This window comes from Malania oleifera, chromosome 4 (genome assembly GCF_029873635.1).
Source record: "Malania oleifera isolate guangnan ecotype guangnan chromosome 4, ASM2987363v1, whole genome shotgun sequence".
In the NCBI taxonomy this organism is placed as follows: Eukaryota; Viridiplantae; Streptophyta; class Magnoliopsida; order Santalales; family Ximeniaceae; genus Malania; species Malania oleifera.
Genome location: NC_080420.1, coordinates 91,042,823 through 91,059,535, shown reverse-complemented (window position 1 = coordinate 91,059,535; position 16,713 = coordinate 91,042,823). Strand labels below are relative to the sequence as shown.

The following is a 16,713-nucleotide window of genomic DNA, read 5'->3' as shown; positions in this document are numbered from 1 at the left end:
ATGCGAGTAAAAAAATCCCGATTCGGTCGGTTCGGTTGGAATTTTACAAAAATTCAATTAATTGGTTTTAGTTCGGTTAATAGTAAAAAATAATTCAAATAACCAATTAACCAAATTATTAATTAATTATATTTTAAATATAAATTATGAATAAAAATTTTATTTGTTAGGGAATACCGCGATAGGGCTCGGGTCGGGCAGTCGGGCTTAGCTTTGGGGGGAAAAAGGGCGGAGGGGTCTCATAACTCATAGACTCACACTCTCGTCTCTCACAGCTCACTTCGTTCACAGACTCAGTGGAGAAAAGGGATTTAGGGCTTAGAGTTAGGGCTAGGGTTTCGTTTGTGTGAACTATGAAGTTCCTCTACGCTTTGCCAATCTGTGCTGCAGGCCCGCAGCTCTCCATCGGACCACCTCTCGGAGTTTACGAATCCCCTCTTCGAGTCTTCGGTAGCTTGGCTCTCTAGCCTCCCGGCCCTCTCCTTTAGATCTTCAGTCTCCTGGTTTTGCAAATCCCTCCTCGCCGTCCTCGGTTCTTCCCTCGCGGGGGCATGGCGCCGACTCTTCAGTCTTCACTCAGTGACTCAATGTCTCAGCCACTCCACTCGGCACTCAGATACCTTCGAGTCTTCGAAAGTTCAACGACCTTCCCTAATCCCCTCTTCCCCTCTTCTCTGTCTCAGTTTTTTATGTTGTTTGTTTTTTAAATATTCAAGGAATTTTATGTATGTTCTTTCACACTGTTTGATAATTATTGTGAAAAAATGATTCCTAATTTATTCTAATAAATTATTTTCCTAGATCATAATCTTAATTAAATTATTTTCCTATATTCAAGGCTGTCTGATCCTGTGTATGGTTGTCTGTCTATTGTAGTTGCAAGAAAGCAAGCCACTGGCTGCTTTGTTTCTCAAATGATAATATTTAGTTTAAATATTAGTTCTTAAAATTTAATATATACCTAGGCTCCAATTGTTTTGTTAGGAAAAAAAATAAAATAAGAGTACCAGATCATCCAAGAAGTGCAAGATTGTAGTTACAAGTCAACTTATACTGATACTATTGCATTACAAGAGCAACAGTAGTTGCTAAATTTCCAATTTGATCTCATAGATACACCAATAGGGCCTATCTGGTGCTTTGAGAATAATCACAACTCTTTTGGCCAATTCACAAATGAGTAAGATTCATGAAAATGCACATTCATGATTCAAAAGGCTGCCGTAACATGTTTGTAGGCCAAAGATGAATGAAATAAAATAATACACAAATATGATGTAAATTCAGGTTTAAGAAAATGACAAACCTTTTCCAAATCAGAGGCTTGAAAATTCAAGATCTTCATCTTTCCAACGGCCACCAAAAAGTTCCTCCTGTTCTCGAAATACTGAATGGCAAGTTGGGTAACTCCTTTTGTTGATTGCACGACAATAATGGGATTTTTCACCACCTCACATAAGAAAGGGTCATTTAGTGTCACAATAAAAAATTATGAAAAGGAAAATCATAAATGAAAACCAAAAACAAACAAGAAAATTGAAATCTAGCTACAGGTTTGATTATATTCCCAAAACTAAATTGAATGCATGCACATTTTTGTCCTTGGATCAAATAACAAATCATTATCATACCATTCTTCAATCAACAAGAAATTTTTCATCATAAATGAAATCTTAGATTATTATTGTAAATTTCATTATAAATTTTCAGAGGATTTTTTTTTAAAAAAATTTTGGATTAGTACTCTTCTATGATGGACTTTACCCTTCTTTATATATATATATAGATATTAAAGGGAAAATGAGCAAGGACTTGCCTATAGAGGTGGAGGTGCCAAACTTGGAGGATGCAATAATGACGCAAACTAATTCCCAACATCAGCCTTCAAATCCTAGCATGACAAGTGAGAGTGCTACTAATCCTCCTACTCAATTTAATCAAAAAATGAGGAAGAGAATGAGACCAAGATCTGAAGTGTGGGATCACTTCACTAAATTTGTGACGGAGTCTGGTGAAATTAAGGGTAAGTATCATTATTGTCATATAGATTACCGTGCTGATCCTAAAAAGAATGGTACGAGCACACTTAGATATCATATGGTTAGATGTGCACAAAATCCACATGTTAAAGAAACAAAATAGACACAATTAAATTATCAACCAGCTAAAAAAAACGTAGAGGGCTCAAAGGCAACTCTTACAAATTGGAAATTTAACCAAGAGGCAATTCGAAAGGCATTATCTTACATGCTTACTGTTAATGAATTGCCTTTTAAATTTGTAGAGAATATGAGATTCAAACATCTTATGAAAGTTGCATGCCCTCGTTTTCGAATTCCATCAAGATGGACAATTTCTAGGGATTGTTATGACCTTTACATGGAAGAGAGGTTAAAGTTGAAAAAGTTTTTGAAAACCTCATCTCAAAAGGTTAGTTTCACAATTGATACATGGATTTTCTTTGCAAAAGGTCAATTATATGTGTTTGACTGCACACTTTATAGATAATGATTGGAAATTGAACAAAAAATCCTTAACTTTTGTCCAATTTATAGTCATAAAGGTGAAGAGATAGGTATGGCCATTGATAGGTGTTTGCTTGACTGGGGAGTTGATAATGTGTTTACAATGACTGTAGATAATGCAAGTTCAAATGACGTTGCAATTGCCTACATAAAAAGAAAAGTTTCAAATTGGAGAAAAGACATTCTAGGGGGCAAATTCTTGCAACTGAGATGCATTGCACATATAATTAACCTAGTTGTGCAAGATGGTTTGAAAGAAATCGGGGATTTAGTTGCTCGTGTTAGAGACGCAGTCGGATATGTTAGACATTCACCTGCTAGGTTGAAAAATTTCAAGCGTTGTGCAGAAGTAGAAAAAGTAGAATGCAAAAAGATGTTATGCCTAGATGTTAGCACTCGATGGAATTCTACTTATCTGATGTTAGACACAACTCAAAGATATGAAATGGCTTTTGATAGATTTAGGGATGAAGATCCTTCATTTAGAATTGAGCTTGAGACTAGGGACGACATACCAAGTAGTTTTGATTGGGAAAAAGTCAGAAAATTTGTGATGTTTTTGGAACACTTCTATGAACTCATTATACGAGTTTTAGGTTCTTTGTATGTTACAAGTAATACATTTTTTTGATGAAATTAGTGGGATTGATTGTCTTCTAAAAGAATGAGAAAATGGTGATGATTTGGAGTTGAGTTTAATGAGCATGAAAATGAAGGATAAATACAACAAGTACTGGGGAAACATTGATAAAATGAATATGTTAATTTTTGTTGCATCTGTTCTTGACCCTAGATGTAAGTTGGGATTTGAGCAATATGCTCTTTCTACTATGTGTGAAGGTGAGAAAGGTTTATTGGTGGGGAAAAAGATTCAGGATGCAACATTTGAATTATTTGCTGAGTATAAAAAGTTGTCACAATCTAAAAATGAAGAATCAAACAGAAGTGAAACTTCAAGCTCCACTTACTCCACTGGTCAAGGTGAAGCAGCAAAACGAAAGTTCAAAGTTTTGTATCAAAAGTACAAGACTCAAATTGGAGGTGGAGATAATAAATCAGAATTGGATAGGTATTTGGGGGAGGATTGTGAAAAGGTCGTGGAGGGCTTTGATATTTTGGAGTGGTGGAGGTTAAATAGTCAAAGGTTTCCCGTCCTTTCACATATGGTTCTTGATGTTTTAGTAGTACCCATCTCTACAGTTGCTTTAGAGTCTGTTTTTAGCACAGGAGGGCGTGTTCTCGATGCCTTTAGGAGTTCTTTGACTCCTAAAATTGTTCAAACTCTTATCTGTACACAAGATTGGATCCGGGGTTCATATACTCCAATTAAGGTTGAAGAAGACATAGATGACCTTGAAAATCTAGAAAAAGGTAATATTATATTTATATATTGTCAAAAATTTTCATTTGTTCATTGAATGATTAATTATTACAACTTACAAGTGCTTCTATATAATTTTTTTTAGAGTTGTCAAAGGTTGCATTGGACTCCACAATTGGTGAATAAGCCAAACAAAGAAAGACAAAGGGTTAGTTTCATATTGAGATTATGCTTTAGTGTTTTGTCATATAAATTACATACTATCAATTATCATTATTTTGGTTTGTTGCAGGTGAAATAAGCGTAGGGAAATTGTAGTTTATATTTTGTAATGTAAGAAGATGAAGAGTGGGAGTTTCTAATATAGGAAGCCATGAAATTGTAGCTGTCACTTGTCAGCTTATGTATGAAGCATTGAAGCCCTAGTTTTTATTTTAATTTTTCAGAAATAATTTATATTTCATGTTTGTTTTTTATTTTTAGTTTGCACAAATTGTTTACATTGGTCTGTAATATAATATTAGGGACTTTGAACTCTTGAACTCAAAGCCAAGTAGACACTGCAAACCTTTAAATTTCATGCTTGGTTTGTGATTATATTTTTTTTAGGAAGATTTTCTAGATTGTTTTAAGAAGAATTTCAGGATTAAATTGATTAGAATTTCATGTTTGGTGTGCAGATGATTTTATTTTGACATTGATTAGAATTTATCTAAGCAGGGATAAGACACCTAATTGGCTAGTTGTGGGCCTCTAATGGTTTCATTATAGATTTTTTTTCCTTCAGAATTAAGAGTTTCTTAATTAAGCCGGGTAACGTAACTTGTTCAATAGTAAAATATCATTTTTATTAATAAAATTAATAGATAAGGTGTTTAATTAAGCTGAATTTGGTTAAAAAAATTATAATTGTATTCTGTTTCTAACAATTGATTTCAAATAATTTTGGTTAAAATTGGTTAACCGAATTACCCAAATTGGCAATTTGGTCGGGTTCTCGGTGTCCTCCATCAGTCCGGTCGGTTCGATTAATAGCACTATTTAATCGAATTTTTTGGTTAATTCGGTTAATTACCCAAATTTTGTTGAACCGACCGTTTACTCACCCCTAATTTAACATTCTCAAACACATGCAGAATAAATCATATCATATTTTAATTTTCAATACATTTCCAGTATTTCCTGCATCTTATGCATATATCATAGTTCAACACAGAAACTTCATTTTACTCATGCCACACAATTTAACAATATATTTCATACGTTTACTGTAAAATAAGTCAACCCACATTTATCAATCATATACTAAAAATATATATTTAATTTCTTACACAATTATCTAGAAAATCTATTTTTTTAACTTTCCATTTTTGCAAATAATATCTAGTAGCACAGTCCTAAGCTCAGAAATTTACAATTCAAACAATCGGCTTTTTAGAACTGACATGAAAATCATATACATATACACATAAAATTTCTATTTTTCACCAATTATTTTTCTCAAAAATCCTGGTTTAATATATGCCCTTTACCTGATTTCCTAACTATATCAGCAAGGACCCCAAAACGATACCTACGGCGCTCACCCGAACCCTGATTCAATAACCTTAATTTAATCAAATCAGTCTTAAATAAAATACTATTTTAACATTTCCTAAACACATAAATTTCAAATAACAATTAAACTCCCGAAAATAACTAATTTCCTTAATTCCCTAAAATAAGAAAAGATGTGCCGGGTAAAACTCCTCCCTCTGGAAGTGATTGTTAAAAATTCTTTTTTGTTGAAGTCTTTGAAGCTGAATTCCACCGATGATTTTCCTATATATGAACAGAATCAGTCAATGCCGAGCCATCATTCTCCTTGGCTGATGATCTAAAACCCAGAGCGGGAGAGATAGGGATTTATTTATTTATTTTCTGATGGCACAGATCCGCTCCGAAGAATATATTACTCGTGAATCATTTTAGTACAAGATGAATGAAAATAGTGGAATATTAGGAATGTAATAATATAAGAGTTAATTTTTTTTTTCTTTCTGGTTAAATATGTGCAGTAGTTGATTTTTACTGGCCAAAAATATTCTATCAAATAAAGATTTATTATTAATTCACATGAAAATTTCTTGAATCTGAATTCTTCAGAAAACTGAGATGCCCCTTGTACCCTAGCCAGAGCAAGGCAATAACAACAAATTAAAAGCACATGAGTGCTTTATTAATTAAGAGTTCCAGAAACCCACCTTTCTTTACATTAATTTATGCAAGAGAAAGCAGGTCAAGCCATTGGCTTAATTCCATGCATGCAACAGAACAAAATTCAAAGATAAAATGCGAGTTCATACATATATAAATAAACTTAAGAATAAAAAAAGAAAAACATTCAAACACAAATTGATGCACGAACAGATCAATGGAGCCCATCGACCAAGTTCAGTCTAAGGTGGTGAATTTATGAAGGAATTAGTTCTTGGTGTTCATGCATTGCTTCACTCTTTCTGCGTCTTGCTTGATGGATTCCTTCGAGTCTTGGGCCGCACCCACCGCAGCATTTGTAGCCTTCTGGGCAGTGTCCTTCGCCGCTCCCCATGCATTTTGAACTGTTTCGGACACCTTCCCCGCCACCTCTCTGGCGTTCTGGGTCACCTGTATGCATGCATGCGTATAAATTTACGTACGTACTTGCATGGAACCCAAAACTTGCATGATAATGTCCATATATATATATATATATATATATATAGAGAGAGAGAGAGAGAGAGAGAGAGAGGAGAGAGAGAGAGAGAGAGAGAGTTTGATTGAATATATATTACTTGTTGTGCAGTGGAAGCAGCCCTCTTTTGTATATTCTCACCGACCCCGGCAGCTTCATTGGCTCCTTGTTTTGCAGCATTGGCTACTTCATCTGTTCCTTGTTTCAGTACGTTGCTAGCGTTCTCAATTCCCGATGAGAACTGTCGACGTGAACTTGCCTGCGATGCATGCCATGGATAGCTTGTTAGGATTATGAAAGTGAATACTAAATACTATGCCCATACTTATCTGTACTCCTAATTCGATCCAACAAAAATTGTATTAAGGCAGCAAATCTCAATTTTGTAACGAAAAAACGTAATTAATCCATACACATGCTTTGCGATTTTCAATAGTTACAGTCCGCCTAGCTAGGGTTATTGGTAGCTGCAGGAAGAGGTATGTGCAGAAAATAAAAATTATCACTGAATTTTTTTAATTACTCGTTGTTTAAAAACTTTATTTTAATTATAAAATTGTGACAGGAGAAGGAATTTTTTAAATAATATGGGAACAGGGACTGAAAAAAGGCTTATTGAAAATTTAAAGAGTATTATATATCTATATTTTATTAAAATATATACTTATGGGATTATTTAAAATTATTTGTAATATTAAATGTTTTAAATAACTTAAATTTTTTTTTTATTAAATTCACTCTCTCTAATATCCTTCCCAACTAATTTTTCTTTTTTAAAATTTTTAAAAATAAAATTCAAGTAAACCTGTCTAGAAAAAGTATTAATCGTAGGAATTTTCAATATAAGACCCCATCATATCATAACTATGATAATAGGACAATTAAATCATTTAAAATTTAATTACATCTCTCATATTCCTCGTAAATAAATTTGAGGTATCTTGCGTAAATTTAATTAGTCAATTTTAATTTAAAATATGAAAAAAATTAGGATTAGATTATTCAAGCAACCTTAACTCAGAGCATGAATTTTGGATTTTAAATTTGGATACGGGCGGATTTGTGACAAATTTCAATATAATTTTATGTTACATCTTATCCAAATCCAATATAACTCTAAATCTAATGCCTCTCCAAGCATAGGGTAAATATTTTTCTCACTAAGAAAAAGTTATTATGAGTTTTATAATTCACTCATAAATTATTGTTATATTAACATTTTTTACTAAATAAAAAAGACAACATGAAGTAAAAAAATGATCCATGAAAATTGCTACAAGTGCACCCTTTTGCGTCGTAAATTTAATTGAAAAAAAATTAAGGAGAGATAGTAAGAAAAAGGAAAAGCATTCATTTGATAGTCTTTAAAGAAAAGAAAGGTTCTCTTGAATTTTGAAAAATAAATTCAAAATTTACATAAATAGTTAAACATATGTGTGCGAGTAATGAATCACCCATGTTCATACTAATTATGATTAACAACAACGTTAATGGTGCGCACAAATAATTAAGCAGAAAATAAAGTAAAATCAACTCACTTGAACAATTGCCTTTCCAAAATGACGACATTTTGGGATATAGGTGGAAGCCAAGCCAGAGAGCACCATTTCTGCTTGATCTCTTTTCCCTTTGGTTCTTGATTTGTGTTATCTGCAGATGGAGGTCTTCGATCTGTTTACAGATATTAATTAGTATTGAGCGCAGAGCAGTTGGAGCAGTATATATAAAGGAGGGGGAGAGTGCAACAGAGAAATTATAACGGGTTCCCGTTAACCGCGTTCAACGTGGGTGTTTGGACACGGAGAGTATTTTCCGCCATTGCTAGGTTTTAAAAAAGAAAAAAAACTGTCTTCCCTCAGCCCATGATCGGATGAAGGACCCAGTATTCCAGGACAGTTATATATTTACTCGTGGCCTCATCGCCATTTCTCTTGCATAACCCTATTCATGTTAAAGATTTGGTCTTCTCAGCGAATTTCGTCATGCCAGCCAGCCACACAAATCATTCATCTCCCTTATTACCAGCTGGCTAAACTAATACATAAATGATCTTATATATATATATATATATATATATGCATTGTAATAAGATAAATTAATGATCGTTCAAAAAATATATATTAAATAAATAACATATGAAATTTATAGAAAATTGTTAATTTAAAGAAAAATTTATAAGTTTTATCTGCTAGTTGGACAATCAAAGAAGAGATGATCTCTTGTTTCTTCCCGCTAGTGCACTAGAGGCCACAAGTGGAGTTTGATGTTGTCTCCCATTTGAGGATTCTATCTAGGGTGTTTAACTAATTGCAAAAATCAACCAAGATTATGAATATACTGCTTGAACCGAGGAATATTTGCCCAACTATTAGGGTGGGTTAGATCGGTTCTGGAGTACCTCCAAGGTTGATCATGAGGAGAAAGTAAACTTTCCATTCGTGGTCGAATTTCATCTAATATAGTCTTCAGTTCCATAGTTTGGAGCGGTACTGGAGATCGAGTTTTTAAAACGTTAACATATCACATCGGCAGTAATTCTTCTTGGCCATCTCCAAGACATGACTCCTAAATCAATTAAGATCCCAAGGTCAATAGCTGAATGATCTCCATAACTATCGTTGATGGGACTTTGAGCATGCCGATTTTCAAAGAAGAGAGAAGTGGATTGCTCATTTCCTATCTAATAATTGACGAGAGGAAATGCAAGAGTTCTTGCTTTAAGAGTTTGTCTCCATGTCTAGTTACTCCTTGCAGTTGCCTTGATTTTCCAGATGCTCTTACCTTTAAATTTATAAATATGAATCCAAATAACCCAAATGAAACTCTTTGAACTATAAAGATGCATGGCAAAAGGAGCTTGAAGCTTGAGATGAATTTCTAAGTCATGGAGGGGTTTGATGTTGATACCACCTTCTTTAAGAGGCTTAATTAGGAACATTACCCCATTTGAGCTTCGAGCCATAAGAGTTGTGTTTATTTCCTTTCCAAAGAAAATCTCAAATTCCTTTTCAAGGTCAACCATAGCAGATTGAGGTGAGAAGAGGGTAGAAAACCAATAACTATAAATTCTCTACAAAAAGGATTTGATGATGTTGAAGTTACCAGTATAAGAAAGGTGCTTGTAGGACCAAGTTTAGATTTTCATTGAAATTTTATCAATAATTGCTTCACAATCAACTTTAGAGATTTCCTTTTTCTCTTTTGTGACAAGAAGGACTCCCAAGTATTTGATAAGAAGGGTATCTTTATCACTTCACAATTTTCTCAATGCCCTTGACTTCATTATTAGGAATGTCATAGCAAAAGATCTCAGGTTTGTCAATATCACACTTAAGACTAGACTTCTTGTAAAAATGTTAAGGGTATGAAAATGTTGATTGCAGAGTTTAAGTACCTTTTGCAAGAATCAAGAAATTATCTACAAAACATAAGTTGACAAGACTAATATTTTTGCACCAAGGATGATAGGAAATCTTATAATGCTTAGCAAATTATTTTGGAGAAGCGCAAGAGATTCCATAACCATAACAAAGAGGTATGGGGAAATGTGATCTCTTTTTCTAATCCCTTTCCTTCTAAAGAAGAAGCTCTTGATAGTGCCACTAAAGAGAATTGAAAAATAGTTTATGCACTCTTTCACCCAATTCAGGAAGCAAGGAAGGGTTTTAATACTTTCAAATAGGCAAAGAATAAAATCCCAATGAATTGAGTCAAAAAGCCTTCATGAGATCAACTTTCACTACAAACCTTAGAGGGCTATTGTTATTATGGTAGTTGTGAAGAAACTCTTGAGCAATAAGTAGTCAATGTTTTTCCCCTTTATAAAGGCAGTTTGATTAGAACTAATAAAAGAGTAAAGGCATATTTGCAACATGTTACCAAGAATTTTAGTGATGTTTTTGTAAACCAAGTTACAGCAAGCAATGGGTTTGAAGCCTTTTGGGTATGAAGCGTTTTTTATCTTTGGGATAAGAGTAAGGAAAATGAAGTCAACATCCCTGAGGATCTAGGTATATTTGAAAAAAGGATGGCTTTGGTAACATCATGACCAACAATTTTCTGGCAGGATTTGAAGAAACAAGCATTGAAACCATCTATCCCATGGGATTTGCTATTAAAGAAGGAAAACATGACATCTTTAACTTCGGCTTTATCAATAGGATTGCTTAGAATGTTTTGTTCATCATTTGCCCATTTAAGCTCCAAAACTTTCTTGAGGAAATAAGGGTTCCAAGGTGTGACCTTTTTATACATTTGACCAAGCATCTTAACATAGAAATATCGTATGATATTAGAGATTGCCTTTGGGCCTTAGATGGATATGTCACAATGTTCCAGAGAAGGGTCTAGAATAGTGAGGGATGATAATAATGTTGATGGTTCGATGGAGTCGCCACTAACATGCTATTTTCTAAGCCGCGATTAGTTTACCTAATTACTACTCATTGATTGATCTCTAGACTAATCCTAAGTCCAAGGAACTAGTAGTCTCAATTTACTTTTACCAAAGTTAGGATCAAGAGTATAGTTATGCGAGGCGAAGATATTAGCACCTCTACACACCCGTTCTAAAAATGGTACCTAATTAACTATGAATTACCTCAAATAGAACAAATGGTCCTTAATTAACTCCTAAATAATCTAATAAATATTGAATTTCAAAAGAGAATGTAAGATCAAGTGTGATTTAAGAATGTCTAATAAAACCTCAAAAGGGAGGGGTCTTATTAAATAACCCTCCCCTCTAAAGTGTTATAAGAGGTTTGAAACACCTGTTTACCCTTTGTTTTATCATCGGGACACACACATATACACGCACACAAAACATGATATATATATACAAAATGATCATGCAAATGCACCAAATTTAAGAAAAATGATCGCCAAAACATTTTCCAAACTCCAAAAATTTTTCTAGTATTTTTCAAGATTTTTCTGCAATTTTCTAGGACTTTCAGGGAATTTTATCCAAATTTATTTATTTTTGGTATTCTTTATTTTTCATTTTTTTGGTCCCCTAAGTAAAAAATGACTCAAAGAATTTTTATTTATTTTTTCTGATTTTTACTATTTTTTTCTAATATTTGAATTAAAAATAAATTAAAAGTAACTTATTATTAAAAAAAAACAAAAAAAATTCAAGGGGCCATACCGATTCAACTGATTTGAACCGAGTCAATGGTCAACTTGAGTTGACCCAGGTCAAATCGGGTTGACTCGATTCAGCGAAGAGGAAGGTAGGAATTGGACTAGGCTACCACGTTCAGCCATTCATGGCGACGCATGGCAGCCAACGGGTGGCTCAAATTTTCTTTTCCTTCTTGAAATCTAGAAGGGTGACAAATAGTAAGGTGACTTCAGTGTGATGTCACTCGTCACGTGGTAAATGGCGATTGGTGCGGAGGGTTTAGTTGGAGGATAGACTTATGTTTAGGCTATGGGAGTTTAGGCTTCTGAGAATTTTGCTTGTTAAAAAAATTAGGCACATGCTAGGGTAAACCAAATATATCCTATAATTACAAAATCCTTTTCTATCAAGCCCAATTTCAATTTTCAAAATGCCATATTTTTCAAAAGCACTACCAATTAATTTAATCCTAAATTCTGCCTGAACATTCAACAAGTCATAATCTATAACATTCATTCTAATCATGGCCAAATCAACTCATGCTTTAGTTAAGATGAAAGAAAGAGCATTTGGATACTTGCCTTTCAAGCTCTTGTTTACTTTTGCCTAAATTCCTTTCTACAATCTTTATACTTTCTTTTCATAATCTTCTTCTGTCAAAGTCCTTTCCAATTTTTTGTCTTTCAATCTTCTGTGAGTAGCCACTATTTGCAACAATCTTTCCAACCCCTTCTCTCTCACTCCATTTCTTCATTTCTCTCCCCTTGGAAATTCTCAATCTTATTTTTTTGTCTCTCTTTTCTCAATAAAGGAAATCCTTCCACCTCCATTTTTTTTTTCAATTTTTCAATCTCAATATCCCTCTTTTTTTCCCTTCCCCATTTTTCCTAAGATCATATGCCTCCAAGGTAAACAAACCAACACAATTTAAAAAAATGACTACTCAAATTTGGGTACTAATACCACATGACTCCAAAATAGACGAACCAACAATATTTAGGAAGACAACTAGTCAAATTAGTGAGAATCAACCCTTATACCCCAAGTAGGACGTATACCATTTCAATCTCCGGAAGATAATGAATTAAAGGTGTGAAAAGTGAAATGAAAATAAAAAAATTTATGAAAGAAATTTGTATGATATGAGCATTATGATGCATGAAGTAAGGACATATCCTAATTTTGTTCATGCAATAAAAATATTGCAGAATGCATATAGAATGCTTCTTATTACTATTGAAGTAATGCATGTAATGAATGAAGATGCACAAATCTCCTCTTTAGGAATTCTTATGAACCAATAACTATCCAATTAACAAAAGAGATTATGAAACGAATCTTTACCATATCTCATTTTTGCCTCAACAGTCTTCATATTCCAATCTGTGGAGAATAGGGTTCATGCTTTGCCAATGATGCCCCTATTTAACAACTTTTAGGAGAACTATGCTTTTGAGTAGAAGATATCACCAGTTTTGTTTGATTTAACTACCTCTGGCCCTTGGCTTTTACAAGTATGTCAAAACTTGGCATAACATCTGTCCCGACCCACTTGGAACCAAGTTACTCAAGTTCACAACTTTACTTGTTAATCTCAAGAATGCTAATTAGCCGATACTTCTTCAAACATTTCCGAATAATGGTAACCCTTTAGGGACTGTACTCTTATTATTTAAATCATTTTGAAGCTAAATGAACAAGAATGCAATTAGATAACACAATCGTATTGGGGATATTAATGAAACGTTCGAACTTATCTATTTGCTTGGTTTCTCTGCTTGCTTAGCAGGAAATGACTCTATCAGTACTCTAATACCATGCAACCTTGATATCAACTTAGAACATCAAATCAATAGGCGAACACCTCTGATTTTCCCCCTACTCCAGATTCACTAATAACCTCATTTTTCTCCTCATAGGAAAAAAATAGAATTGGCACTACCCATCTGCTGCACATGCTTTTTACTATTCTAGCCAAATTTTTGGTTAGCCCAAAAGTTTAGTTGCTCCTTTCCAGCAGCTTTTTTATAGGCTAAATTTGCAGGTATATTCTTCCCCTTATCCTATGATTTCTCTTATTATTTTCAACCATTTTCATTATTATTAGTGGCATATCTAAAAGAAGCCTAACTCTAGGAATCTTCACTTTTTACTTGGCCTTTAGTTTGATCACTCTTCTTTTTTCCCTTCTTTTCTCTAGTCAGTTTCACCTTTGATGCTTGCTTCCGGTGGTACCTTTTTGGGCTTGTTTGCTGAAGTTCATCTAAGCCTTTCTACCCTTAATTATGATTAATGTCTTTTCAAGTTTTTGGATCAGTATTCTAACCTCAAGGTGGACTTTAAGGCACGAGATGAAACGTAGGCTAAATGTATAGGTTTCCAAAAGAATTAGGAGACTAAAGCTAAAAAACTTTCCCCAAAATGACATTTCTACCCCTGGTGGTGCAAGGGATTGACTGAACTTGTTCCCTCTGAACTAGCTGCCTATATGTACCCTATTAGGATCAAGTCATATCGTAGTTCAAACTCTATTAAACTTGACAATGCATTTGAGGCACTGACATATACCAATATTAGATCAAAACTTTCCTTTTGGATCGTACACTACAAGAAAATTGGTTTTTAGTGATGAGTGTATTAGTGACGATTCTATTTTTGTCACTAAAAGTTCCCTATTAGTGACGGTTTTGTCCAGTTTTCCTGTGCAAACCATGGCGGGAAACCACTTTTTGTTGGGTATTAGTGACAGTTTAAATGCGTCACTAAAATAATTTATTGGTGACGGTTAATAAACAGTTACTAATAATAGGGTATTAGTGAAGGTTTAGGCAATTCGTTACTAATAGTCCAGTGTTACTGACGATTTCATCAACCGTCACTAAAAAAATTCTTTATTTAAAAAATATTTGAACAATTTATTTGACTATATTAGTGACGATTACAAGCATTTGTCGCCATTAATGTATTATTAGTGACGGATTATTAAAGCCATCACTAATAGTGTTTCAATTTAAAAATATAAAAAATAATTTAGTTAAGAATATTAGTGTCAATTTACATTATTCGTCACTAATATTAGGGTATTAGTGACGGTTTAGAGTTTTTGTCACTAATAATCGGGTAGTAGTGACGATTTTATAAACTGTCACTAATAATTTTCTTCATTTAAAAAATATTAAAATAATTTATTTAACTATATTCGTGACGGTTTCCAAGATTCATTGTTACTAGTCCATTATTAGTGACGACTATGAAAACCGTCACTAATAGTGTTTTGATTTTAAAAAATATAAAAATAGTTTAGTTAAGAGTATTAGTGACAGTTTTGAGTATTCGTCACTAATAATAGGATATTAGTGAAGGATGGTGGATTTGTGACTAATATTCAGTTAGTAGTGACGGTTTTATAAACCGTCACTAATAATCTAACCTTAAATTCCCTCTTCCCGTGATCTCCCATTCGGCCTCTCCATTTTCCCTCCGATTTCTCTCTCCTCCCTCCTTTCCCAATCTCCCACGATAGCCAATCTCCCTGGTCAAACCCCCCTCCAGCCATTCCTGCCACCGCCGTCGCCGTTGCTTCCCACCGCTCGCCTGAGGTCATTCTGTCAAGTTTGTCTTCTTCTTCTTCTTGTTCATTTATTTATTTATTTATCTGTAAAGGTAAATGTATTAATCAAATTGAATATATACAACATTTTTTGGGCATACCCAAGCAAGCATGGGGGACAACTACCCCAATCATACTACTGAAGCAATACAATCAAAGGATAGGCTAGATGACTTTCCAATCAAAGGTTCTACATCAAACCCTCATTTTTAATAGATCATTAGAAATACATTCACATCTTTTTACTATGAGGGTGAATCATCCATTCCCAAAGTGTGACAAAGTTGGGAATTTGTAATAAAAATTCTATATACATGCATCTGGATAAATTTGACGATGGCATCAACCGACGTATCAACTTTTTCGATCTTGCTCTTGTTCCTGAAGTGCCATAGACAATACACTATTGTAGCTAGAACAACTCTCTTAGTCACTGATTGAACTCCTGTCCCCTTAGCTTCTTTTTTCATCCATTTGAGTGCAGCATTAAGTGTACCCATGGATCTTGTACATTGAAGCACCTCTTTATAAACTCCCAAACCTGTATGGCAATGCTGCATTTGCAGAAAAGATGTTCCTTTGTTTCAGCTTCTGCTTTACATAAGGCGCATGGTTCAACTCCTTTAGCACCCAGAAGCTTATCATTTGTCAAAAGCTTCTTTTTGGCATTTAGCCAAAGGATGAAGGAATGTTTTGGAGTGCATCCACTTTTCCATACAACATTGTGCCACGGTTTTGTTGATCCCTTCAATCTCCAGTAATTGTAAGCTTTTCAGCAATTTAGTTGATCATCAATTGTCCATTGACTTAACATTTGTTCAACACTTTCCCAGCTTCCACACTGCAGCAGCAACAGATTTTTGATTTCCATGATTTTCTTAAATAATGGGGAGTCCTCATGTTTTATTGTGGCCTCCCATATGCTGCCATTCCTGAGGTATATTTGGTTAATCCATTTTGACTACAGTGAGTCATTCTTTTTATGGATGTTCCATAGAGTTTTGGTGAGTAAAGCCTTGTTCCATGTCCTCAGATCAAACACCCCCAACCCACCTTCAGACTTGGGCAAACATATTTTCTTCCGTGCAACCAGTGGTTTTGCCCTGCTACCCCAAAGAAAAACTTTACATAATCTGATCACTTGCTCTAGAACTGCCATCGGGATAAGGAAAATGGACAACCAAAAGCATTCCACACCTTGCACAACTGAGTTAATTAATTCCAGCTTCCCAGCATATGTCAAAGTTTTTATTGGCCAAGACTCAATAATGTTACCAATTTTGGAAACCAGTGGGACATAATGAGTCATATTGAGTCTAGTGGATGCCAAGGGAATACCCAAGTATCTAAATGGGAACGACCCTTCTTTGAAGCCAGTAAGGATTTTGATACTCTCCAACTCAAATACATTCAGGC

The 16,713-nt window shown here is 34.2% G+C and overlaps 1 protein-coding gene across 1 annotated transcript; it reads right to left on the bottom strand.

The window, feature by feature from the left end:
• Positions 1-6,309: 6,309 nt before the first annotated feature.
• Positions 6,310-15,291, bottom strand: LOC131153884 (uncharacterized). Its single transcript, XM_058106333.1, has 4 exons — positions 15,118-15,291; positions 6,973-7,026; positions 6,660-6,818; positions 6,310-6,492 (listed from the first exon to the last, which is right to left on the bottom strand). Exons 1-4 carry the CDS (start codon positions 15,289-15,291, stop codon positions 6,310-6,312), a joined length of 570 nt encoding a protein of 189 aa, XP_057962316.1.
• Positions 15,292-16,713: the final 1,422 nt, after the last annotated feature.